The following is a 25,204-nucleotide window of genomic DNA, read 5'->3' on the forward strand; positions in this document are numbered from 1 at the left end:
TAAGGTCGCAATAAATTTAAATCATGGATTATATAGCACTATAATTTGTTTATAATCGATTAATCTTTGTCAGATATAACTCAATGCTATCGCTGAATATATTTTTTTTATTAAACTAGTCCTTCCACAACTTATTTTTAATTTACCCATATGGTATAGTAAATCAAAACCTATAGACTAGCATAATTCATTAACTTCTAAAACTATACTAAATTGATAAGAAAAAAAAATAGAGTGAAGGTTATTTGATACAAGCTTTATACTTAGTTGTAATAGACATTACTATAGATAAAATAAACTAGTAAGCCAACGAGGACAGGAGAAATAGGCCCACAAGTTTAGTACACAAGTTTAGTACACAATCTTATTAATCTAAAGTAAGACATGAAGGAAAGAAGCCGGATCCAAAAGCAGAGTCAAAACAAATAAAGTAAAATACGAAGATCCCGCAAAACGCTGAATGCTTCAGATCGATCGAAGGCACGGACAAACTCGAGCTGCAATCGATTAATTACGGGATAAACGATGGAGAAAGAGGACGGGGAAAAAAGCGGCACAACGGCACAGGGCATTAGTGTGTACATATTGTGGCGTTGTTTATGTTGGAAGACGAGATTCGCCGATGCATTAGTCCGCCATCCAGTGGGAGGACGCCACGTTTCTTGGGAGAATCGTCTGATCCACCAAAAAAATCATGAGGCGAGCAGCCGTCTTTTAGGAGTACACAAGCTGGAAATGTTCTTTTCTAAGAAAAGGAGAGCGGAGTAGTTGAATCTTGGATTATATAAGAGAGTTTCTGTGTGTGTGTGTGTGTGAGAAAGAGAGAGAGAGATGGATCTATCGTCTAGGGAGAACAACGAGGACCATACCGGACGCGATAAGGTCATCATCGACACAGATCCCGGGATTGGTAACAATTATTCTCTTTCTTTGGCTGCATTGATCCTCTCTTCCTCGATCCGTGTCGCTCTCTGTTTGATTTCCTGATTTCGTTATTCTTGCGAGGGCTTCTAGCTTCATCGTTGAATTGGCGGTGTAGTTTGATTGTTTTTCGCTTATAATATTAAATTCACATGGTTAGCTTGGAAAAGATAAGAAAATTTCAAGTTTTGATTTCGTCGATTTCGCCGGAATTTGACTGTGCAATTACTCGATTATTAGATCTCGAGTCTCTCCTGTCGGTTTCTTACCACTGGATTGCTCTCAAGTGGTTTGATTTCTTAAGTCAGTCAGGGTAATATCACAATAAAAGTATTAATTTTCTAAACCTTTTCGTGGTTTGTGTAATCCAAGAAGATAAAATGAGGAGCTTTTCGATGTCGAGCAACTCGTTGTAGAAAGTGAGTTTCCAAATAGATGTTGGTCTTCCAACTTGGAGTAGTCACAGTCTCTGGATAATTTATCCTGGTGACGAGATTGTGTTCCACTTACTCATCTCATGGTGCTTGAAGGACCTCCTTAGTCCGTACTACTTACGCTTAGGTTTTAGCTTTGCAATTGGGGACCTTTTCTTCTTCACAGAACTGGTGCAATATAGAACTAATATGAAAATAGTTGGGATTTGGGACTGCTGGTTCGACAAAACTTAGGGCTCTGGGAGATGTGGAAAATGATACTCCTCCACCACAGCCAAGGCTAACTTGTGAACCTGATAGTGCATCTTACCGAAACATGCTAGCAATTTTATATATTCTTGTTTCATAAATTACATCTTTGCGTGGAGTCCCTTTGGGAAGTATCGTTCCTTCAGTTATATCCTTTTAGTAACTTAAATGATAGGCCCTTACATTAGAGTTGCTTGCAGTCATGTGTAGTACAATATATTGCATGTCATTGTATACTTTTATGGTTGTACCTCTTCAAGATATGAGTGGAACTTTTAAAGGCTAATTCATAGATTTCAGTGTTCACATGTTACAGTATATTTAATTAATCAATTCCACTATTCCTTATTCTTCTGACCTTTTGAATTCTCTGACTCCAAGATTCATTTGAAAGTTCCTCCTCCTTTATTTTCCTTCTGCATATTGCTTGGATGTCAGATGATAGTATGGCGATTTTGATGGCATTTCAATCAGAAGATATTGAAGTTATAGGTTTGACAACAATTTTTGGTAATGTCAGTACGACCGATGCTACACGCAATGCTTTGCTGCTGGTATGTACTGCTGACTGTAAGACTCTGCTTGGCATAAGCTGCTTCTTAATTTGTTCATTCTAAAATTTGACTGTTTGCTACACATTCATCACTTCATCATTACTTATGATTTATAATGTGTAAAAGGATAGTGTGAAATTGCAGAACATCCTGAAGTTCCAGTAGCTGAGGGCAACCCCATGCCTCTTAAGGTATGCAGATTCCTTTGGAATATATTAATTTTTAGTCTTTGTTGGACATATAAAAGGCCATCTCCTGATTTAGTATTTTTCACCTTTCTTGTGGTGTGTGTTTTTCATTTGAAGAGTCCCTTATCTAGGTATACCTGAAACTAAATGTGACTGATACTATTTTTGGTGTACATGTGCATTTCTTATAAAGTTGCTCCTACTTTGTGACATTTGGTGTTGTTATAGGCTTCAAGTTATTAAATCTTATTAGTTTCAGAAAAGGAGACTTTCTGAAGTTTAAACTTTAAATCATTCTGGGGGCATCTATAATTCAACGATGTCAATTTTTAAGTGATGCATCGACATGTCAATTAACATTGCATTACCTGTAAAGTATAAATGAAACAATTAATTGTTATTCCCTCTTCTTGAAATCATCATCCTGCACTAGTCAGATTAGCTCATCTTCAAACGAAATAACAGTCTCTTTTCATTCTTTGGGCATCTTTCTCCCACTCACCAAATGCCAAAGTTGAGTTCAAAGTGTGTAGTCCTTCTTATTGCACCCAGCATGGAAATGGACACATAATATGCATTTGCTGATGCAAAAGAAAGATCTGAGCCGCTTACAGTTGCATTTGAATTGAGATATGCAGGCTTAGACTATGCAAACCTTCCACATTCCGGAAGAGCGCACTCTACTTATGGAAATAGAGTAGGAATAAGGAGGAATCTGGTATAGGCAGTTACGCAGAGCAGGAAAAGTATCTAATTGGACATAAAGCAGCATCTTTTAGAAGTTCTTTTTCCATAGTTACTTGCTTCTGCTAAGAGTAAATGTTGATTAAAAGCTCCATATGTTACTGTCATATGTTCTCTTAGTTGGATTATATATATATTTATATATCATCTGAACATACTTTCTTTTCAATTAAGGGTAAGGAGCCACGTGTTGCTGACTTTATTCATGGATCTGATGGCCTTGGGAATACATTCCTTCCTCCACCTATAGGTAAAAAGGTTGACAAAAGTGCTCCTGAATTCTTGGTTGATAAGGTTTCTCAGTATCCTGGAGAGGTATCTATCCTTGCATTGGGGCCTTTGACAAACTTAGCATTGGTAAGTTTTGCATGGTCTCTTAGTATCGGAAATGGGAACGTAATACCTTAACGTGTTCCAAAATTATTTTGGCATGTTATTTAAGAGTGATTTCACATCCACCATTGTGGTATTTAGATTCATGACTGAAGTACATTGTTTACTTGTCTAGGCCATCAAAAGAGACTCTTCCTTTGCGAAAAAGGTGAAGAGAGTGGTTGTACTTGGTGGAGCTTTCTTTGCTTCTGGAAATGTCAACCCTGCTGCTGAAGCAAATGTAAAATATCTTGGAGATGGTTCTTGCAATATCATATTGTCTTGCTTATCATCTTCAGTAGAAATCCTAATTTTGATTGATATTTGTGCTTGTTTCAGTTTTCATCTGAGCAATTGATCGTTTCCTATTATAGGATTGGTAGTCACATGTTCAAAGAAAAATGTTGGACCATAAAAAATGAATCCTTACTGATTAAGAGAATCCGAGGAGGCAAGGAGTCTTCAAATTTAGTATCAGACAAATAATCATGTCTAATGCTGCAGGGGATACACTTTTGATGATAAAAAAGAAAAAAGAAAAACCTTGTTAAATCATCTTGAATCTGTTTTTAATGAGCTCGTGTGTCTAGAAATTAGTCAGATTACCATGCATATCATGGTATCATGCTCAATTAAGTCAGCTATATATGTGGATTATTCTCTTTTCAATGGAAGGTGGCTGATAGATTAACTCCTATGTAAATGGAAAATGAGGGAAAAGGTGTTCTCTTGTTTACATCTGAATTGTCTTGTAAATTCTCTTTAAGAAGTATATATTCCTCATAAGTTAAACATTAACAAACACTTCAGTTCTGAGTCTCACCTACTGAAAGGCTGTTCAAAGTAGGTATATGAAAGATCTCCTGACACCACTAAAGATTATTTATTTTTAGTCTTGAACTTGTTCCCGTCATTCTTCATCATGGTTTCTTGCCGTGTCCCTAAGCTTCCTTCAATTTGAGCCGTGAACATGTATTTATTCTTGACATTTTTCATCTGCTTCTTCTTGCTTTGTGAATATCATGACAGAAGATTGGTGTCATGGTCTGAACCAAATATGTGCACCCTTCTATATGTATTATCAATTATCTGACCTTGATACATTGGTGATGATACTTGTACTGTTCTAAATGATCCTATTTTTTCTCATAAGTTCACTTTGATGGAAGTTTTGTTTACCTTTCCATGGTTGCTTTGCTAGATGTGAATGATCAAACAGCCCTTTTAGTTTCATGGTGACTAAAGGGGTGCAACTTGCCAACTGCTTAACATACTCTTCTTCTGCAGATATACGGAGATCCTGAAGCAGCTGACATTGTTTTTACTTCTGGAGCTGACATTGCTGTAATTGGCATTAACGTGACCACTCAAGTCACTCTGACAGGTTTGTCCCTCATGTCTTATACTGTAACATGCCATTTTTATGTTCGTACTGTGGTACCACCACAACCACACTCACTGCAAATATGCTCCAACTTCAGATGCAGATCTCGCAGAGCTAAGAAGCTCGAAAGGGAAGTACTCACAACTCCTTTGTGACATGTGCAAGTTCTACAGAGACTGGCACGTGAAATCTGATGGTGTCCGTGGTACATTAAAACCTGTGCCACCTTCTCATTCTTCTTTCTGATGCAATCTCGGATGGCTTAACTTAGAGTGGTCTCCTAATTCAGGGATCTTCCTGCATGACCCTGTCTGCTTCGTGGCATTAGTGCGTCCAGATCTTTTTACATTCAAAAAGGGCGTTGTGAGAGTTGAGACACAGGGCATCTGTGTGGGACATACACTGATGGACCAAGGATTGAAGAAGTAGGGTTATACCTTAATATTTTCTACTATTCTTGTTCTTATTCCTATGACTATTATGACCTTTTCCTTCTTCTTGTAGGTGGAATACAAGCAACCCGTGGTCCGACTATGAACCAATTTCTGTTGCATGGACTGTTGATGTACCTGCAGCTCTTGGATATGTCAAGGAGCTGCTTATGAAACCATGATATTTGATGCATATATTGTTGTTTGTCAAATAGTTCGGCAAATGTGAACGGTGGAGGTTTTAGTCATCCTGTTAATCCCCCCATTTTCTTTACTTATTCTCAATTCTGGGATTGAAACCCTAACTTCTGCATGTCTGATTAAGGTTATGATCTGCGTCTCTTATACATCATGCTTAAGAATAATGCTCAGTTCATTGCGAACTTGAAATGTAACAATACCAGTAGCTGTTCTCCTGAGAGCTACTTATCACATTGTTTTCCCTTTTTCTTATCTTTCTTCAAGAGACACGAGTTATTACTGTTATGAGATGGCTGTTACATTTACATTCCTATTAGGTCAGGCAAACAAAAGAATCCATGTAAACGTTTTGCTCATCGAACTTCCTTAGAATGCCTTCTCAAGAGCAGAAGCATGGATGATGAACGAAGCAGGCAGAGCTGGTTTGATTGGTATATAGATCATCACGTAGGTGTTTATGTTCCTCTTGTTTAGTTGGAAGTAAAATACCTTTAGTTGGGACGATTGTGCATATGAGGAAAGTGAGGTAAATCCTAGCAAATCTAATCTGGGAACAAATTCGAAGGAAGAAATTAGTCTGGGAATTCAACGAGGATGGGGATACGACAAGAAGCTAAGAACTCAACGCCATCCATTAATCGAATCCAGCTTTGTCCCATTAGATTCCCCGCCGAGCGAAAGCACCACTTCATATATTAAAGGGCTGTGAGATGACTACTAAGATCAAATAGATAAAGATTCCATACATATTTTTGTTACAGTCTTCCTGTTGCTCACTCATCTACTGTTACACTATTGAATTGGATTTTACAGGACTACGTTGGTACATTAGTAAGAAACTGAGATATGACAAGAAAATCAAACTGCTATGGTAAGTCTCTCTTTCTATGCTTTCCCTAAATCAACTTACAGGTTATGATTCTCAGGTGCCAAAGATAGATGTATTTCTAACTACGAGGAGTGAATCAGAACTTTCACGCGTTGCCATCAGTTGCAGGCAGTACCACAACCATTTGATCTGCATTAGTTTCAGCAACTTCATACTCAGAGAGAAGGTCCATGAACTCATTAAGCAATCGCTGAACTTTCCGGTTCGATGCGATGGATGGCAGGATATCTTCTCTTAGGAGTTTGTGTTTTCTCATTCCCTGCAACAATATTATTCCATGTCCATAACATGATACTTGAAAAGTGGAAGGGAAAATATGACAGTTATAGAGGGTTTGGTAAAGGATGGATAACTGCAAATGAGATTGCTATGTCTAAAATTCGATTTCAGTAGAATGATCCACTGATCCAGATTCCAGAATACTAATTGCTGAGAATGAGAGATATATCTATGTTCCCCAAGAGCATATTCCAAGTGACATAAAACTCAGCAAAAAGCTAAGAAAAAAGTTATTCTAATATAAGTCTCTTTATACTAGTATAGTAAATAAATAACCACTCATTTCAATACTAATTTACTAATACCTATTTCTCTCTCCTCTCACTTTATACTATCAAATTAATAAGAAATAAAAAAACATATTTACCCTCAAGAGGACAACACTCAAATCCACTGTCATTTTACTATTATATTCTCCACCCTCTCTCTCTCTCTCTCCATTTTTTTATCTATATTGTAAGGAAATATATCTGCACTATATAGAAAAAGCTTGTATTACCTATATAAGTCCACATTATATATATATATATATATATATGCAGAGAAATTTGTATAGAGTGCAAGGAAATATGTCCACACTGTATGGTAATAAATCTACGCTGCCTATGTGAGTCCCATTAAATTTAAATATACAGGGATGTTTGTCCGCAGTGCAAGAAAATATGTTCACACTATGTAATGCCTATATAAGTCCACATTACATGTAAATATGTAAGAAAATTTATCTGCAGTACAAGGAAATATATTTGCACTGCACGATAAAACGTCTGTATTATCTATATAAGTCCATATTACATTTATATATGCAGAAAATTTATCCGTGGTGCAAAAAAAAAAATCCGGATTATATGATAAAATGTCACTACATGGTAAAAAGCCCGCACTTTTCACATAAAAAATTACACAAGCAAAGATTAATTAAAATATTATTTATCTTTCTATGCATTGGGGTATTTTAGTCTTTTGGTATAGAATCTCTCCGAATGCAATTTTATTATTTTCCTTTGATTTACATTCAATTTTATATCACATTAAGTATAAGTATTACAAATTATACTAGTTTACAACTAAACAATATAACAACTTATACTGATATAACTTTTTTTAAGTAAGTATAATAAATGAGCATAACTAATTAGCTATAGTAGTATGGAAGTTATTCCACAAGTGAACACCCCTTACTCGTTCTAAAGATTTAACATAAAGCTTGTAGTCCAACTCATATACACACAAGCTCGTGCATATATAAACATACATCAGCATATACTTCAAAGCACTCTGAGAATTTAACTGGAGTATGCAGCAAGAAATCAATTTCGACCTGATTGAAACTACTTAAGGTAAATAAAGAAGTCATAATTAAATTAATTAAGAAACAACAGTTGTAAGTGGAGGGAGACTTACAAGCACATAAGGATCCCATGATGGGTTCTTTTGGTCAACAGATGCAGCTTCCACCATGCTTGTGGGAGGGCCAAGAAAACTCTCACAAACTTCACGCAAACGGGACTCATCTGCTTCTCTGTAAAATTTAGAAAGAAAACAGGATTTTGCTTTAGTCCACTTTTTCTTCTTCTCTTAAAACAGTTCAGACTCGTGGCTCCATATAGGCCAGAAAGCAAGAATGGCCCCTCCTCCAAAAGGGACTAGACAGCCATAAGCCTTGCCTAATATGGTCAAACAAAGAATAAGCAACCTACCTTACTGAAAAACTCGATTGAACCTTGAAAGAGTGAGAAGTACAAAGTTACAGAGAGCAATAAGAACACTGCTGAGGAGTCAAAAAACGCCTCACAGGAGGCAAAGTCATTACCAGCATGGCAACCTATGACAAGGATTTTGTTTTGGTTGCCCAACACTCTTGACAACAGAAGCGAGATTTTGGGGTACAACTAAACGGAGGACTTATGTAACAATGGGTTATGTTTTTTTCTTATTACAACTTAAGGATTTTTGTTTAGTTGCTCAACTAGCAGCTGGCTGTCATATACTTATTTTCTCCATTTGCAAGCTCTTTGCAGCACAGTCAGGTATCAAAGTTGCTAATTAAACCCCATTCGCTACAATCTGGGTTGCAGCGGATCAAACAGAATTACTAGTAAATAGCAGGTCAAGAAAGCAGGCAGGACCTCACTGTTCATATCAGAAATTTGGGCTTCTTTGACACCCTCGCTCCATACTTTTATATTTCTATCAATGAAGACTTCAATTTCTAATTGGAGCATACTACTCAATTAATTCTTAGAAAGAACTACAATTTGCAACCCTATAAGAAGCTACAGCAGAACAAATTTGTCGTACTAACCTTGCCAAAAACCGGATATAAGAAAGAAGGCATTGGCGATATTCATGGGGTGATTTCAGCGCCAAGGATGCGGCCAACTGTGTCTCTAAATGAGCACGTGTCTGCATACCATCGTCTGTGACCCTGAAACATCATAGATCCACAATAACACTGATCGAATTAGACTCCACATAATTAGAACATGCTACCATCAGGCATGCCAGAGAAATGGAGTTGGATTTTAAGTTCTGTATTCATCAGATGCCAGAATGTGCTGGATATACAAACCTGCTCCAACTTGGCTTTCTAGTCATAAACTTTCCGACGTCTACCTGCAATTTTCCCAGTTCACCACCTTGGAGAGAACATAAGCTAAAGGAGCTTGCAAAATTTGAAGCGGGGAAACAATCATCTGCTATCCGTAACCAACACATCAGACTCATGTCAAAAAGAAAAGCATGACGGGTGGCAAGAACAACCAAGGGTGAACCAGATCTCGAGAACCTTGCAGATATAACTCTGATTACGCCTGCCATAAAAGATATTAATACAGTCGACCTTAATGGAGAAACATTTAACAAGTACTGGTATCTAGTACAACTCTATTTGCCTAAAATCCTTAATATTTAGATCACCAAGCTGAAGGACACATACCAGCATCTTTTGCCGATGAATCCTCCCGTGAGGTGACTAGTGAAGCTAAAGAGTCATGCAGAAGACATGTCTTGTTGAAAAGATCCCAAACAAATAGCGATCCTCTCCTTGTGACAAGGAGTAACTTCCAACACTCATCACAATCAATAAAGACTGCCGCAGACCCCACCATCATTGCTGGCATTGCTCGTCTTCCACAATTTGTGTAAACCTTATCAATTATAAGGAAAGATCAGGGTACCATGATAAAGGAGATTATGCTACATATCAACACCTTGTAGAAATGGATAATGAATATCATAAAATCATAAAACTAGATAAGGCACCAATATGGATATTTAACAGCTGGCACTGACCTTGGATTTAAAGCACAATGTGAACATAGTTATACTATTCTCATCCTATTAATTGTCTGATTTCACTGCATCGAATAATAAATACTTCAAATAGAAACTTGATGTAACAGCATCACTACCAGTCAAGCCAGACTGAATAGATTTCTTTGGTAGGTCATGACAAATATTAAATGGGAGCAGAGATCCTTCTATTGGAAAATAGAACACAAGAAGTACCAGTAAGTTGCTTCTCTCATTTGTTCTAAATGAATGATGTCAACTAAGATAAGAAGAGTTAAGCTTATGCATGAGGTAACCTCATCTTACAAATGTTAACAGTTGAAAGACAAAGAGGTTCACCCATTAACAATTTCCTCGATAATCAGTAGGGCAATGATGTAGAAAGGTAAGCTGAAGAGCTCTTCTCATTCACATCAAATTGAAAAGCAAAGCAGAATGTAAAATGAAAACTTCTGCTGCATATAATTATAAGGAGGCATTTTCCATTCTCAAGTATACTGAACTTTAAAAAGTGCACTCAATAAAATAGGATGAGACGGAGAACAGAAACAAAAACTTTAAGAACAAGGTGAATGGTGGTGTAACTCAAAATAGAATTCTTATCTAGTAAAATATCATCTTATGTTTATGTACCTGTAGATAGCCATCTTCACAACCAACAGCCCAGATGTTGGCATTGCCAGCCAAAACAGTTACTTTTCCAGATATTCGGTCAGACCAAAGGGTTTCGTTTCCTTTAGTGCAACTAATTTCAGTTTGTTTTGTGACAAAGGTATTTCCTACACCAATAACATCACTTAAAGACCGCTCTACAAGTTTAGCCTCCAAGCAAACTGGTAAAGTATCATCATTGTCCTTCCTATTGTATACACGAATAGAAAGAGCATTGCAGGCAGTCAGAGAACCAGGCAAGCCTACAGAGCCTGAGTGCTCTATGCTCATCCTTCCATCATTGCTAGTAGAGCCTGAAGCCTTCTCAATAACAAGAGTTTCACTGATGTTAGCCCTTGCTGTGACACCAGAGCGCTCTCTAACCCCACAAGAATTGCATTTCCCAGCAAGATTATTTGCATCAGTGCTTCCAATAAATGGTCTCTTTAGGGAAGCTTCTTTTGTTCCACTATTTCCAACAAGTTTTCCTTGATCATCCTTTTGTTGATCCAAGGCCAACGAAGAGAAGTCTATCAATTGACTCTGACCACAGCTAGAGAGATTTTCCTGATTGGCAGGATATCCAACAGCTTCTGGAATTATTCTTTTTCTCCCATCAGGACGCCGGTATTCTCTCTGTTTCACAGGACTAGATAACCGGCCAGATCCAACTTTACTTAAACCATCGATGTTGGCCTCTCCTGCTTTCTTTGCAATCTCCAATTGGGCTTCAGGAACTTTCTGAATTGGCTGACTGGTAATTGAGTTCTGCAAATCTACAGAAACTTCCCCAGATATATGGTTTTGCTGAGCACTGGAAGTTCCTTTTTTGACAGGTGATTGCCTGGCAGAAACTGCTTCTAGCAGCAACTGTGCAGGGCTTTCAGCTAAGTTTGCTTGCCTTCCTCTAACATCACCATATCTATTTCTCTTTAACTCATCCAGCTCAGCATCAGTCAACCTGTGTCCGAGCTCTTTCACTTCAAAATTGAAAGTAGCCACCGTTCCATCCAAGGAGCAGGCAAAAAGTGTATATCCATCTGGGCTCCTGTTGCAAAAAGATTGCATTCAGCTGAAGCCAAGAACATAATAGTTATGGATGCAATGTCTTGATTCTTTGACGACTAGTTAAAGACTTAAAGTTATTTACCATGACAGATCAACAACACTTTGTGTGAAGAAATGCTTGGCAACAAATAAAGGCCGAGCGCTCGCTGTCGTCCAAACAGTAATGGTGCGATCTTGACTTCCAATAGCTATTACATTGTATGGTTGTAATTCTTTTGTTGTTGTCTTTGATGTTCCATTAGTCCATCCAGAAGATGCAACCTTTGCCTCTTGGCCATTGGAGAAATGCTTCCTAAACAACGTGTGATTGAACTTCACAACAATAATGGGTGCATTATGGCCTAGAAAGTCAAAGGTGGCAGACCATTCGCCTCTTTCTAGCACAGGAGCTGAGTGCCTTGGTTTTTGAAAACCATGAGTTGTAGTAATAAAGTGGCCGCAAGGTGACCAACCTAGTCGCCTAAAAAATGTTGAACCAAGCTGCAAAGGGAAGCTTCTAGTAAGAAATAAGGCTAATAAGATTTTTTTTTTTAAATAACTACTGGAAAGTAAGCAAGTCAGGGAAAGCTTTATAGCAAATAACATACAGATTTTGCCCAATGCCCTTCTGTCCTATGAGCAAGACTCCAGTCACTAGTGCGCCATATTATGACAGTTTTGTCATCTGACTGGCTCGCAATAAAAGAACCAATAGGATCCCAAGCAACCCCCTTAACTAAGCTGGAATGCCCCCTCAGAACGGCAGAGCAGATACCAGTCGTCATGTTCCAGATGTGAACAGTGTTGTCCAAACTGCCACTAGCCAATGTTAAGTCATCTGGGGACCAATTAATATCCACCTACTTCATGCAATGAGAAAGAATGAACGAGTACTTGATTAGACATAACTCAAATTAATAAAAATGAAAGAAGCATTAAAAGTTGATAGGTCTAAGCATCAAATAATTTAATGGAAAGTTAAGCATGTACTTACTACATCTGCAGTATGACCTCTTAAAGTTCTCACAACTTTCCAATTTTCAACATCTGGAGGCTCTCCGCTGCCAAACTCAGATGTAGCAGAACCCGGTTTTCTTTCATGAATTAGAATCATTTGATCATCAGACCCGGAAGCAAGAAAGCGTCCATGCTTGGCCCACCTTACACAATTGACTGATCCAAAATGATCACGGAGAGTTGCGAGCAGTCTTTGGGTAGGATTGTCATTGTCAGAGTCCTTACCTACTGATTTCATATTCCAGATTCGAACCTATGAGAATAATCAAACAGATAAAGCTTAGAATGTGATGTCATCTCAATAAAATTAAAAATTTCGTATTGTTATTCAGTAAAATAAGAAGGGCTTTCTTGTTGACTGGTTTATATCTTTGTAATTTTATTTCTTAACTGATAATTAGCCCTACTTAGCTAATATCTATAGAGAGAAGCTTGAACACTATGTAACACACTTCTGACATAGGTGTTCTTTCTTGCATCAAAACAATGATTAGAAATAAGTTTTAAATATTAGATTGACACATAAGATAAAAAATATCAAAAGACTGAGTAATAGGAACATTGTTATAAAGGCTAATCTATCTTGTGGCATCCAGACTCATTAACTGACTTAATTATCAATGGCATGCCATTTTGCCCACATGCAATGCACACATGAACTCAGGTACACGTGTGAGATAATATAATAGATCTGTAATTTCTGTGAATTAGATAGCAATCTCATTGTGAGATTACCATCAAGATCTTTGGAATAGTAATGTAGGAAGCATTGTTACGGCATAATAACTGCAACTAATGCAGATAGAACATAAAAATGCAGAAAGGGCCATCATTGTAATTGTATGTGAAAGATTTAACAAAATACAGAAACTTGGCAATGCAGGTAGTGCAAACAGTTACATGTCAAGGAGTTTAGCACCAATGCAACTTTCAAGTAATAATCTTCTCATGTTACAAACTTATAATATTGAAAAAATAGACAAAACTTCATCTACATACTTGAGAATAAAGGGAAGAACGGCATGAAATCTAGCCGCATAAATGTTATCTAAAATTCCCAATAACTAAAGAGGAATTCACCCAAAATAATGGATACCCAGGTGGCAAAATCTCACCTTTTGGTCTCCCCCACCGGTTGCAAACCTAAGACCTCCCGGCTGGATGTCAATGGAGAAGATTTGAAGCCCCTCATGTTTAACCCAGCTCGGCTTCTCCGTGATCATCCTGGCCTACCCCTTATCTATCTTCCACTGCTTGACTTCCTTATATCGTTATCTAACTTCCCCTTCTCGATTCAGCACCGAATTCAGCAAATCCATGGCCAATAAACCAAAACCCTAGATGGTACCTTAAGCTCACAGAGAGAACAGGAAAGTTGCCACTGACGATAAAAAAAACAGACGAGGGGAGTAGAGAACAAGAGCCCTAATGCGACCAAGGAACTAGAAGATGACGACGAGATTGGAAGAAAACTAGCAACGATTTTGAGAAATTCTTCTCTAGGATTTCTCTGCAAGCAACGCACACGGGAATTAAACCAAAAATTGTGGTAAATACACGTAATTTCTTGAGTTCAAGGGGGCTCTCTGTAACAAATATGTATTAAACTACAATACCGCCACTATATCAACAACCGTTTGATCATGGAGTGGATTTATGTAGACCGTACGATTATGCGGATAATTCCAATTATAAAATTCAAAGGGCTTTATAAATACACTCCCAGTTGGAATAAAATACCATCACTTGGTTGCGCCGCGTCGCTCTTTGGGCTTAACGTTGACGAGGTTAAAAGGACGAAACGGGAGTGCATCTATCAGAAATTAAAGTGCATTTAATTTAATTTTTTTAATAATAAATTTGATTAGATATAAAAATAAATAAAAAGATATTTAATTACTGAACAAGTTTAGAAATTTCTAAATCAATTCAATGAGAGTCTATTATTTGTTTGTTATTTCTAGGTGTTTTTTCCCACTTGCCCTGTTACATGCAGTCAGTCTTATATATTGTTGATACGTCATCGGTATCTTACTTTTGGTATAGGGTTATTATAAATGAAATACTTATGTATATATCTACGACTATAGATTTTTTTTTTAAAAAAAAAGATCAAGTCTATGATTGTATATTATATTATTATGGTAATGATTAAATAAGAGACAATCGGCTTCACCCCAGTTATAGTTTAATCAATTCTGTTCATTGCTTTATCTCATTTTGATAAGAAAAAAATTGAGGTTTAGTTAGAAAATTATCGAATCTTTTCATTTGCTTATTGAATCCTCTTTTTTTTTTTTTTTTTTTTTGACCATTTAGAATTCTTTCTTTTCTGCTCTAGGTCTCACACTCCCGTCATTGCTATAAACCTATTGGTCTTGATGATATACGACATTCATGTGTCTTAGTCTAAGATGAGCCATAGACCATATTATTCGATTTGTTCCGATGGATGCTATAAAATGAGCAAAACAGCATAGTGGGTTTTTAAAGTGGAGACATGTAAAACTTTCGATTTTTATATCTCGCTAACTAACATCGTGGAGGAGCAAAGGCTTTCCTTGCCCTCCCCTTCCCAAGTGTCACTCGAGTCATCCTCTGCTCTTCTCTCCTCATAACATTCTCCTCGCCCATGTACATTCTCATTTTTCTTAATTATATAATCGGGATGACGCACTTGTCTCAAATTAATATATATCATAACATTTTTCTTACAAAAGTTACTTTCTTTTATTGTCCTATAATATCCCAGCAATATTATATTATCTTTAAATTAGTCTAAATAATTTATACAAGAGTAAAATAATTATTCAACTTTCTTAGATTTAACTATGATTTGTAAAATTTTACTGACTCAGTAGCAATAATATTAGTTTCTAATAACTTGATAATTTTGATGTTTTGAAATTTTTAAGTGCCAAATATGTAAAAATTCTTTACTAGAAAAATAAAAGAGTTCGGCCCAAAGGCCGGCCCAAAACTATGCTGCTCGAGTTGAGGCCATTGATCAGGTTGGTCTCCAACCTTCATACCCGAAATGACGACAACTTTTACATTCTAACTATGTTCATCTCAAAAGGTAAGTTTCAAACCTATTTACAAGTAGATCACTTCTAAGTTCTAATCCACATTGGTGCTATGTTTTTGTTCAACAACAATTATGATTATGATACCCATAGTAAAAATAAAATAAATATTATGATGTGCGCATTTATCTTTTGCTATTTATGCATATCTGAAATTGCTTATAGAGAAGCTATTTATAATTAATTAAAATCACCAACTCAGATATTTTGTGTGTATATATTCACTTGGACTAAAGTCACCCGATATCTTAAATAAGTTTGAAACTTAGTTACTGGGATGCAATGTTTTGATGAACAAACTTAAACTAGTTAAGCCTCAACTTTATATGTGGCATGCATTAAGGATGGGTCATCTGATGCATATAATTAATAGTAACATTAAGAAAAGTACCAAGATATATTCAAGTACTTTAAAACAAGTAGTAATTCTATACTATCTATCAGACGATCGATCCACGCTTTACAATCCTTTTTCTTCTCTATATACCTAAAAATTAAAAGCTTTGACATTCTGTTCCTTAATTCTTTGAAACTTTCATTAATATAATTTCTTCTCCTCAAGCTATTGTCACCCTAAAGGTATCATAAATTAGCAACTACAAACAAAAACTAAAACTTAATTAATTCACTCGGATCCCTTCTCTCACTCGATTGACTAGCTAATACCAACTACACTAAAGTGGAAGTTGGAATTAAGTCATACCAAAACTTTCACTTGCACCCACTTCCAACTACCTTGACTCTGAAACTCCCACCCTATCCACACTCCTTTCTCTTTATCATTACATCAAGATAACAGCATCCACGCCTTCTTCTCCTCCATCTGAATCGATCATGGCATGTCCATCTTCTTCCTCCACGACAATTGCAAGGGCGGCGGCCGAGAAGTACTTCTCCTGGTATTGTGCTCTTCTCTTGGCGTTCTTGCTTCTCTTGTGCTGCTGCGATCCAGTGGAACTTGATGAGCCCATACGGAGGAACGGATTAATGATCAACAAGTACTACTATGAGCCTTGTGATGAGTTATATGTGGTTGGCGAAGGAGAGACACTTCACACTATCAGTGACAAGTGTGGTGATCCTTTCATACTACAAGAGAACCCTCATGTGCAAGACCCAGATGATGTTTTCCCTGGCCTTGTCATTAAAATCACCCCCTCTTTAGTTTTACGTAGAAATTAGTCTATATTTTATGCTAAATGTTAATTATTATATATGTACTATTCCTGCATAAGAAGGTGACATATTTTACAGGGTCCATTAAATTGTTAAATTATTGAATTGGAATGTTTTGTTACAGTAATCACACTATTGAACAAATACTTATCTTCCGCGCTGGCTCAATTATTAGCACGATTAGGTGGCTAGCTTTGATTAGCCATTTAGAAGCTTTAATTCAAAGTTAAGACTATTGCTCGACATGGCTGTCCGATCGTCATAGACACACTCATGTCTCAACCACTATTCTCGTATAATTAAGTTTACTGCCAATGTTAGTTGAGACAGTGATATTATTTTTCATATGATCATTTAAGTTTTTTATTTTTCTTTTAATTTGAGAAAGAAAAAAAGAGGACTATGCAAATATGCAATGTATTCGCCTAAGGAGTAAGGACGTTATTAAGACTGGCCCGCTTAAGTCGCTATTATGGATAAAAATATCAAGGGGAGGCTGCACGAATCATGATACTCGGATTAGGGGTGGCAAAACTTGACCCGACCCGATAACCCGACACGATAACCCGACTGTTAATCGGGTTTGGGTTTAGATTAATCGGGTTCGGGTCATAAACGGGTCAACCCGTCTAACCCGATTATTAATTGGGTCGTGTTCGGGTTTATGCCTTTGACCCGCTTGACCCGTTTAACCCGTTTAAGTAAACGGGTCGGGCGGGTCAGGTGGGTCGGGTGACCCGTTTAACCCGTTTAGTTTTAATATTGTATGAATTATTAGGATTGTATTTATGTAATACACCATTTATATATAATAAATCAGTAAATATTAAATTTTATATATGATTTGTATTAAACAGGTTAGACGGGTCGTGTTAGCGTGTCGTGTTAACTTGACCCGTTTATTAAACGGGTTAGGCGGGTCGTGTCGTGTTACCCGTTTATCAATCGGGTCGTGTTCGTGTTTACTAAATGTAACCCGTTTATTAATCGGGTCGTGTTCGTGTCAAGGTAATGTTGACCCGACCCGAATCTGACCCGACCCGAACCCGCTTAACCCGACCCGATTGCCACCCCTAACTCGGATACATCGCATGTGGAGAGAAAAATGAACAAGGATGGGGCCACGAATGTTACTGTCTGACAGTCGTTTGCTTGATCGCCTAATCTAGTTATCTCCTATTGGAAAACTCTCCTCGCTACTATTCCACAAGTTGGTACCTTTTAATATTATTTCGCAGTCTTAGCACTGATACTGCCACAGTACGAATAATAGTGACATGATGCAGACCAAACGAGACGTAAATCAAACATAGGATATAAATCTCAAAGAACATGATCACATTTACAGGCTCTCGCCAGTATAGTTCACGAACATCTGAGTATCTTCCATCTTTACTGTAATATGTTGCATGTATTATAACCCGCTAGGCTCAGTGCCCCATTGGCTCCTATGTAATAGGATATTTTTTTAATTATGCTATATTGCTATACATGCACGATGATCGATGAGTAGTACGTGCGAAGGATTCCAAAATATATGTATTGACAATCTTAGTTTTATTACGAAGCACATAAAATAGTGCAACGAACTATATTTTTTAATATGAGTTGGTACGAAGCAACAGAGAAGATATATAAGCGTACAACAAATCACCAACAAGTAGGTAGCTAGCATATTTCTTAACACCCTTTTCAGAGACGCATCTGTGGCATAATTAACAAGGATCCATACATGACTCCCCTAAATAAAGCTAGATATTTGTATCAGATCATTCATAGATAGAAAGAAAAAGAAAAATATCTTGTAGTAACTAATAGTATTGCCGTTTGTGGTTAATATGCGACTAGATTCACTCTAAAATCTAAATTTACTTCGACTGACTTGGAAACCAGCTTAATGAATGCTGTGGGCTGCCTCCAAAAACAATATTCTGTCACCTGTCCATTTTGGTGTTCAACATTTCAAATACATGAACACTTAAATGATGTGGCCCCAGTGCCCCGTGCAATGATTACGAGATATATGGAAACGTATATAATTAAGATAAAATCATAAAAAAAATCTCAATGACATGGATTATATTTGTTAATAATGCATGATTAAGGCCTAATCCAGCGGAAGACGATTCCTTAACGAGACAACGTTACATCATATTCTTAAGAAATTGGACGAGATGGTCACGTGAATTGGACAAAAGTGGCAAGTGGAGCTCACTGTGGGGAGGAGACGCAGCCTTATTCTTCTCAAACTATTTATTGATTTATTTTCTTTCTTTTTTCGGACAGAAGTCATTTGACTTAATCAGCTCCCAGATTGTAATAAATACTACAGTCCCCCCCCCCCACCCCAGAACATAAAATAGTAAGCAATAATAGCAGGAAGGAAGTTAAGATTTTAATTATTAAAAAGCGTTAGAATCCGACATTGGCAGTTAGTGTGTCAACAAAATTTTTAAATAGAGGCTCGAAAGCATCTCCTCCTCCACCGCTCTCAGATCCAACCACAAATGGAAGCACAAGCACTACAAACGCACTTCTCCTACATCTTCTTCTCCATCACCATCGCCTTCGTTTTCTTTACCCTCCTCCTCACCCTCCTCAAGTACCGGCCATGGTGCTGTAGCTGCCACGTGTGCAGGGCCTACCTGACCAAATCGTGGGCGGCGGAGTTCGACAACCTCTGTGACTGGTACACGCACCTCCTCCGCGCCTCGCCCACACGCACCATTCATGTCCACGTGCTCGGGAACACTATTACGGCCGACGCGGAGAACGTAGAGCATGTGCTCAAGACGCGGTTCGAGAATTACCCGAAGGGGAAAGCCTTCTCCGCCATCCTCGGAGACCTCCTGGGCCACGGGATATTCAACGTTGACGGCGAGACGTGGCGGTTCCAGCGGAAGCTGGCCGGCCCGGAACTCGGCAGAGCCTCGCTGCGGTGCTTTGCCGCCAAGATCGTCTCCTCGGAGGTCCGCTGCCGCCTCCTTCCTCTCCTCGACTCCGTTGCTACAGGGGGCGACGATAGGATCATCAGCCTCCAGGACGTGTTTCGCAGGTTGGCTTCGAATCATCCTGTTTTATTTAATAATAGGTTACCTACAGCTTAAGATAGTGGATCAAATGATTATCTGAACAGATTGACATTCGATACCATATGCAAGATCTCCTTCGGCATTGACCCCGGCTGCCTCGACCTCTCCCTCCCCGTATCGGAGTTTGCGGCGGCATTCGACAAGGCCACCATGCTATCGGCCCGGCGAGCGACGGCGGCGACGCCCATGATTTGGAAGGCGAAGCGCCTGCTCAACTTGGGGGAGGAGCGGGAGCTGCGTAACTCCATCCACCTCATCAACCTCCTAGCTAAAGAAGTTATCCGGCAGAAGAGGAAGCTTGGATACTCATCCAACCAGGACCTCCTCTCCCGCTTCATGGGCTCTATCCAAAAAGACGACGCCTACCTCCGCGACATCGTCGTCAACTTCCTCCTTGCCGGTCGCGACACCGTCGCCTCCGCCCTCACCACTTTCTTCCTCCTCCTCTCGCGCTACCCGAGGGTCAAATCAGAAATCCTCCGAGAACTCAACCAAGTCGTTGGGGTAGAACCCGCCGCCGCAACCTCTGCTGCCGTCAACTTTGATCACCTGAGAGAAATGCACTACGTGCATGCGGCGATTTACGAGAGCATGCGGCTCTACCCGCCGGTGCAGTTCGACTCCAAGTTCTGCGTCAACGACGACACGCTGCCGGACGGCACTTTCGTCACGAAGGGGACGAGGGTGACGTACCACGTCTACGCCATGGGGAGGATGGAGGAGACGTGGGGAGCCGACTGCGAAGAGTTCCGGCCGGAGAGGTGGATGAGGGATGGGGTCTTCAAGGCAGAGAGTCCGTTCAAGTACCCAGTGTTCCAAGGCGGACTTCGGGTTTGTATTGGGAAGGAGATGGCAGTGATGGAGATGAAGGCCGTGATCGTGTCGGTCGTCCGGAACTTCGACTTCGACGTCGTGGATAACGGCCGGCCGGTAAAGTTCGCGACGAGCCTCACGGCCACCCTCCAAGATGGCTTACCGGTCCGCGTGCGGCGGAGAGGGGATGTGGACTTCTCTGCTTAACTAATAGAAGAGTTCATTTTTATTGTATGTTGTTTATGATGTGAATTAACTTAACTCGTTTGAAAATATTAAACAAAAAACTAGCTTGCTCCCAGATTCGAACAGTTTTCATAACTTATTAAATAAACTCATAACAAGTTGTAATTTGTTACAAGAGGCAGGTGATTGATGGCCTTAAGAAGCCAACCTTTCCTTATGGTTATCTTCATGCATCTTACAACGTAAAACATTTTTTATTTTTTATTTTTTATTTTTTATTTTTTAAAAAAAGTTGTATAGTTGCTGAATCTAGGCTTGAGCGTTGCTATTTAGACTGCTGTATATCGTCACTGGATCGTAGTACCTGCTGCCCTGCTGCGCATGTGTTCGTTCACACTTGTTAGTTGGACTTTTCGTTCGAGGCCTTTCGACCAGTACGTTCTTACGTGTGTTTCTTTGTTAATTGCACGTTTTTCCTCGTTGGAATGCGATTTGGTTCTCATCAAAACCACATACCGGTGCAACAGTATACGTAATAGCGTTATTATCTTCGGTCCAATATTATATTATCCTTTATCCGAAAATAGAAAAAGAAAAAAGAAGATAAGGGCAAATTTGTACTACATTGCTTATCAGAAAAAAAAAAAGGAAAAAAAAAAAGAAGAAAAAAACGGGGGCTTATTGATCGTCCAAATTTACACATGATAACAGATCCTGTTCGTCGGACTCGTCACAATTTCCTATCACGTCGTTACTATTTGACTTCAAAAGCTAACGTGATAAATGAGAAATTTGGGCCAATATTAGTCCAGGTAGTAGTACTGCGGGTCACTGTATGTATCTAGCACGTGACGTGCCAGTAATAGCCGATAGTTCTGCATGTTCCTGAAACCGGAACTGCAGAAGAACCTTATTGTTACCAAACTTAAGGAGATGATACGTCTAACATCCTTAATTAGTGGTTTTTGATCCAAATAAATAAATAAAAACCCTTAATTAGTGGTTATATATCAAAAATAAAAAAAATTCGTTAATTAGTGACTAGGACAAGCCATTATCCTTTCTGAGATGCATATTATATAATGTACATTATTTATCTTCTTTTTTTTTTCTTTCGTCTCCTCCGAATTCATACTAAAACTACTATTATTGGTCAAGATTAATTTTTTTAATTATTCATGAGTCCAAAGACTAGATAAGGATTAGACAAAAGACTAATCATCTCTAGATATAGTCACTTAGGCTTTACTAAGCTTTTAGCCGATATAGTACATTGTCTAATCTAGACTTCAAGATATGTACATCATCGAACAATTGCTCTAAAATAAATGTTGTCGATACCTCTCTAAACCGTCTCACCGCCGAGCAATCAATCTAGTCGAATAGTTGAATTAAGTCATCAGACCACTAAAGAATTTTTCTACGTGATATTATCTAAAATTAAAATTAAACTCATAATCTATTTTAGTTATGAGAAAGTACCTGCTGACTCTCACTGTTGGTCAAGATTAATTGACAGCCAAAGTAATGGGATTGGCAAGTACGTAACATCACCGTTTGCTCAATGCGCGGTTGTCAATGGTCCTAGTCCTTTTAGAGGTAGGCCAGTGTAGGAGTTCAATATGTAAATAGGAAGTACTTCTTCACCAAACTTCCGGTTGGTGGCCAAGTAGCTCACTGTTTCCTCATGTGCTAAAAACAACTCTCTCGAGAAACATAGTCTAGGTCGATTGGGTCCTACCAGCCACAGCCATAATAGAGATCATAAATTTGATGTCGGATGATCGCGGTACATTTTCTTTTTACGACACATTAAAACTTTCTACCTATTTAAAAACCCTCCGAAATAGTTATTATATTAATTATTCGCTGGATTTTTCTATTGAAAATATAATGACACTAATTTTAGGCTCTCTACGGACAATTTTACTATTCTTAGATGATTATTTATATTTTCTGTTAATATCTTTTAAGAAAATAAGATATATTAGATAATTGAGAATGCCAAAATGTTGAAAAATAAATAAGAGGGATCTATGTTGAAGGCATAACTGTAATTATAAACAATTAATTTATATAATTCTATATGATTATTTAAAAAAAAAAAACTCTAACTTCGGTTAGCTTACCGACAAACAGTGGACTCTTAGAGCCTTAAAATATGAAAAGATATTTTGGAAAAGTTAGAAAGTGAATGAGAGATATTAAGTTTCCACTATCATTGTATACAAACCTTCTGTCATGGAGATGTGATCTCTTTAATGGGGACCGGCCACATGAAATATTAATATTATGCATAAGGCCCATTGAACATACCATGTACCATAATACTATTTTAAGCATATCATTCATGCTATACATATATATATATATATATATATGTTCTTATAGTGAGATGCAAGTTTTGGTGAGTGGAATTTATTGTGATGTTGGTTTAAGGACATGCAGCAACATAATTGCAGCGTCCTTCTTGCAATTTGACTGAGGCTACGTGTAACATTATTTAGTGACTCAGAAGCACGAACAAACTCACTGGAAAAATGAATGCCATGTCAGTATGCCACCAAGCCAAAACAGGGTAAGTGGGAGGGCCCCATCTTTAGTTAGATGACAATTCTGGTAAGATACCATGAAAAAGAGGACGAGGACAGATATGCATAGAATTGCAGGTGACGTGGGTGTAAATTATCGGATAAGGATCTTACAGCTTTAATTCGTTGGCTGAAGTAGGTTAGCTGATTAAATACAAAGAGACACCCAATTTTTTGGGCTAGGCCCAATTTGGCCATTGTTGGTCTGTGGCAATTGACGCTCAAGCTTAGGCAACCTCGGAATTAGGAATTATAGTATAATTTCATACGAAGACATTGATGAGGCACTTGGACCAGAGTTCACGGTTAGGTACGCTCTTATTTGAGAAAGTTTCAATTAACACCTTAAATTTTAGAAATTTTGTGTTTGGCATCCGTTTTTGAGTTTTTTTTTTCTTCTATAATTTTCATATCACACCTCGGTTTTCTTGGCTTAAACTAATCAATCTTTAATAAATGGTATCTAACTAAAAGTATTATGTTTATTATTTTTTATATATTAAAATACCTAGGATATATTTTGTTTTATAAATAATTTTTTTTCTTAGCTTTTAAGATAAGCTCGTGAAACTTATATAGGAGGTTGACATGGAGCTGATGGCTCATAAAAGAGATCTTGGGTTACATTAGAGAGGGCTTCTTTAATTAATTAGGGACATGACCTTCACCACTGTCAATGATCTCTGGATTGGTCTGCTCCTCTTTGTAAGCAGGCCATGTACCTCAACATGAACCTAGTTCGCCGGGGGTTCCTCTCATTATCTATCCTATCTTGAATGGCCCTTAGGCTGAGGATAAAGTCCTCGACTTTTTGGCTCCCTCCTCAGTAGGAGAATCTTTGAAATCCATGTCCCTATTTTCAGGTGAGTAGGATATCTAAGTGTGGATGCCTCGTTTCGTCGATCTAGCCATGACCAAGTCACGTTAGAGAGATTGTGCCTATTGACGCTAGTCTTTGGATTGAGTGGAAAGTGATCTAGAAAGTCAAAAAATCTCCCAAAATCAAAGCTTTTCTCTAGAAACTCTGGTGGAGCAAACTCTCAAACAATTTAACCCTTACCATATTGGGACTGGGTTCTGATTGAGCTTATGTTGTGTGGGGTTTGATTGAGGAATTGCACCTTCGCCCAAGACGCGTGGGTGCTCTGTACTCTATTTGGCCTACTGGGCCTCCTTACTAGCCGGGGGTGTGACTAACCGAGCTTGAGCATGTGGAGAGAGCTTGCCGGATAACAAAGCTATAGAGGGTTCAATTGGAGGATGAGTCCTTATAGGATTCTCATATTGGCGAGAGCAGAGCTCTCAAACCACCAACGTTAACACTGCCAGAAGACGAGGAGTCTTCATCCTCGACCATATCGGTCATGCTTGCTTCTGTTGCGACCCCGTGAGGGCTCATGTTCGAAATTCTAACCTTAGCCCAGGTATCGCTCCAGGCTTAACTGCCAAGATTTGTCAAAGGGATGAAGGGAGAGAATGCTCTGTGAGGATGGGAGCAACTTCGGTAAAGGAAGAGGAGAAGGCGCTCGATGAGGACGAGAGCGATTTCGGTGAGCGAAAAGAAAAATATGCTTCCCGAGGATGGGAGTGACTATAATATTCTAG

The 25,204-nt window shown here is 38.4% G+C and overlaps 3 protein-coding genes across 4 annotated transcripts; 2 read left to right on the plus strand and 1 right to left on the minus strand.

Annotated features, from left to right (window-relative positions):
• Positions 1-484: 484 nt before the first annotated feature.
• Positions 485-5,763, plus strand: LOC140768948 (probable uridine nucleosidase 1). The gene is made up of 9 exons (XM_073109434.1): positions 485-910; positions 2,043-2,158; positions 2,290-2,349; positions 3,265-3,447; positions 3,599-3,703; positions 4,750-4,846; positions 4,944-5,051; positions 5,136-5,271; positions 5,351-5,763. Exons 1-9 carry the CDS (start codon positions 832-834, stop codon positions 5,457-5,459), a joined length of 993 nt encoding a protein of 330 aa, XP_072965535.1. The 5' UTR covers positions 485-831; the 3' UTR covers positions 5,460-5,763.
• A 419-nt stretch (positions 5,764-6,182) lies between these two features.
• LOC140768451 (protein HIRA-like) lies at positions 6,183-14,222 on the minus strand. 2 transcript variants are annotated; one of them, XM_073108720.1, is made up of 10 exons: positions 13,771-14,222; positions 12,633-12,908; positions 12,247-12,498; positions 11,742-12,139; positions 10,574-11,639; positions 9,585-9,795; positions 9,219-9,459; positions 8,952-9,074; positions 8,051-8,168; positions 6,183-6,626 (listed from the first exon to the last, which is right to left on the minus strand). In XM_073108720.1, the coding sequence occupies exons 1-10, from the start codon at positions 13,876-13,878 to the stop codon at positions 6,453-6,455; spliced, it is 2,967 nt and encodes a 988-aa protein (XP_072964821.1). In that variant the 5' UTR covers positions 13,879-14,222; the 3' UTR covers positions 6,183-6,452. The 2 variants fall into 2 exon arrangements, with proteins under 2 accessions (XP_072964821.1, XP_072964822.1); XM_073108721.1 differs by lacking the exon at positions 13,771-14,222 and having other exon boundaries at positions 12,247-12,501; positions 12,633-12,774.
• Positions 14,223-19,424: 5,202 nt separating this feature from the next.
• On the plus strand, positions 19,425-21,116 carry LOC140768981 (cytochrome P450 94C1-like). Its single transcript, XM_073109477.1, has 2 exons — positions 19,425-19,972; positions 20,054-21,116. The coding sequence occupies exons 1-2, from the start codon at positions 19,425-19,427 to the stop codon at positions 21,027-21,029; spliced, it is 1,524 nt and encodes a 507-aa protein (XP_072965578.1). The 3' UTR covers positions 21,030-21,116.
• The last annotated feature ends 4,088 nt before the right edge of the window (positions 21,117-25,204 follow it).

The sequence above is a fragment of the Typha angustifolia genome, chromosome 10 (genome assembly GCF_048772165.1).
Source record: "Typha angustifolia cultivar Huaian chromosome 10, ASM4877216v1, whole genome shotgun sequence".
NCBI lineage: Eukaryota > Viridiplantae > Streptophyta > Magnoliopsida > Poales > Typhaceae > Typha > Typha angustifolia.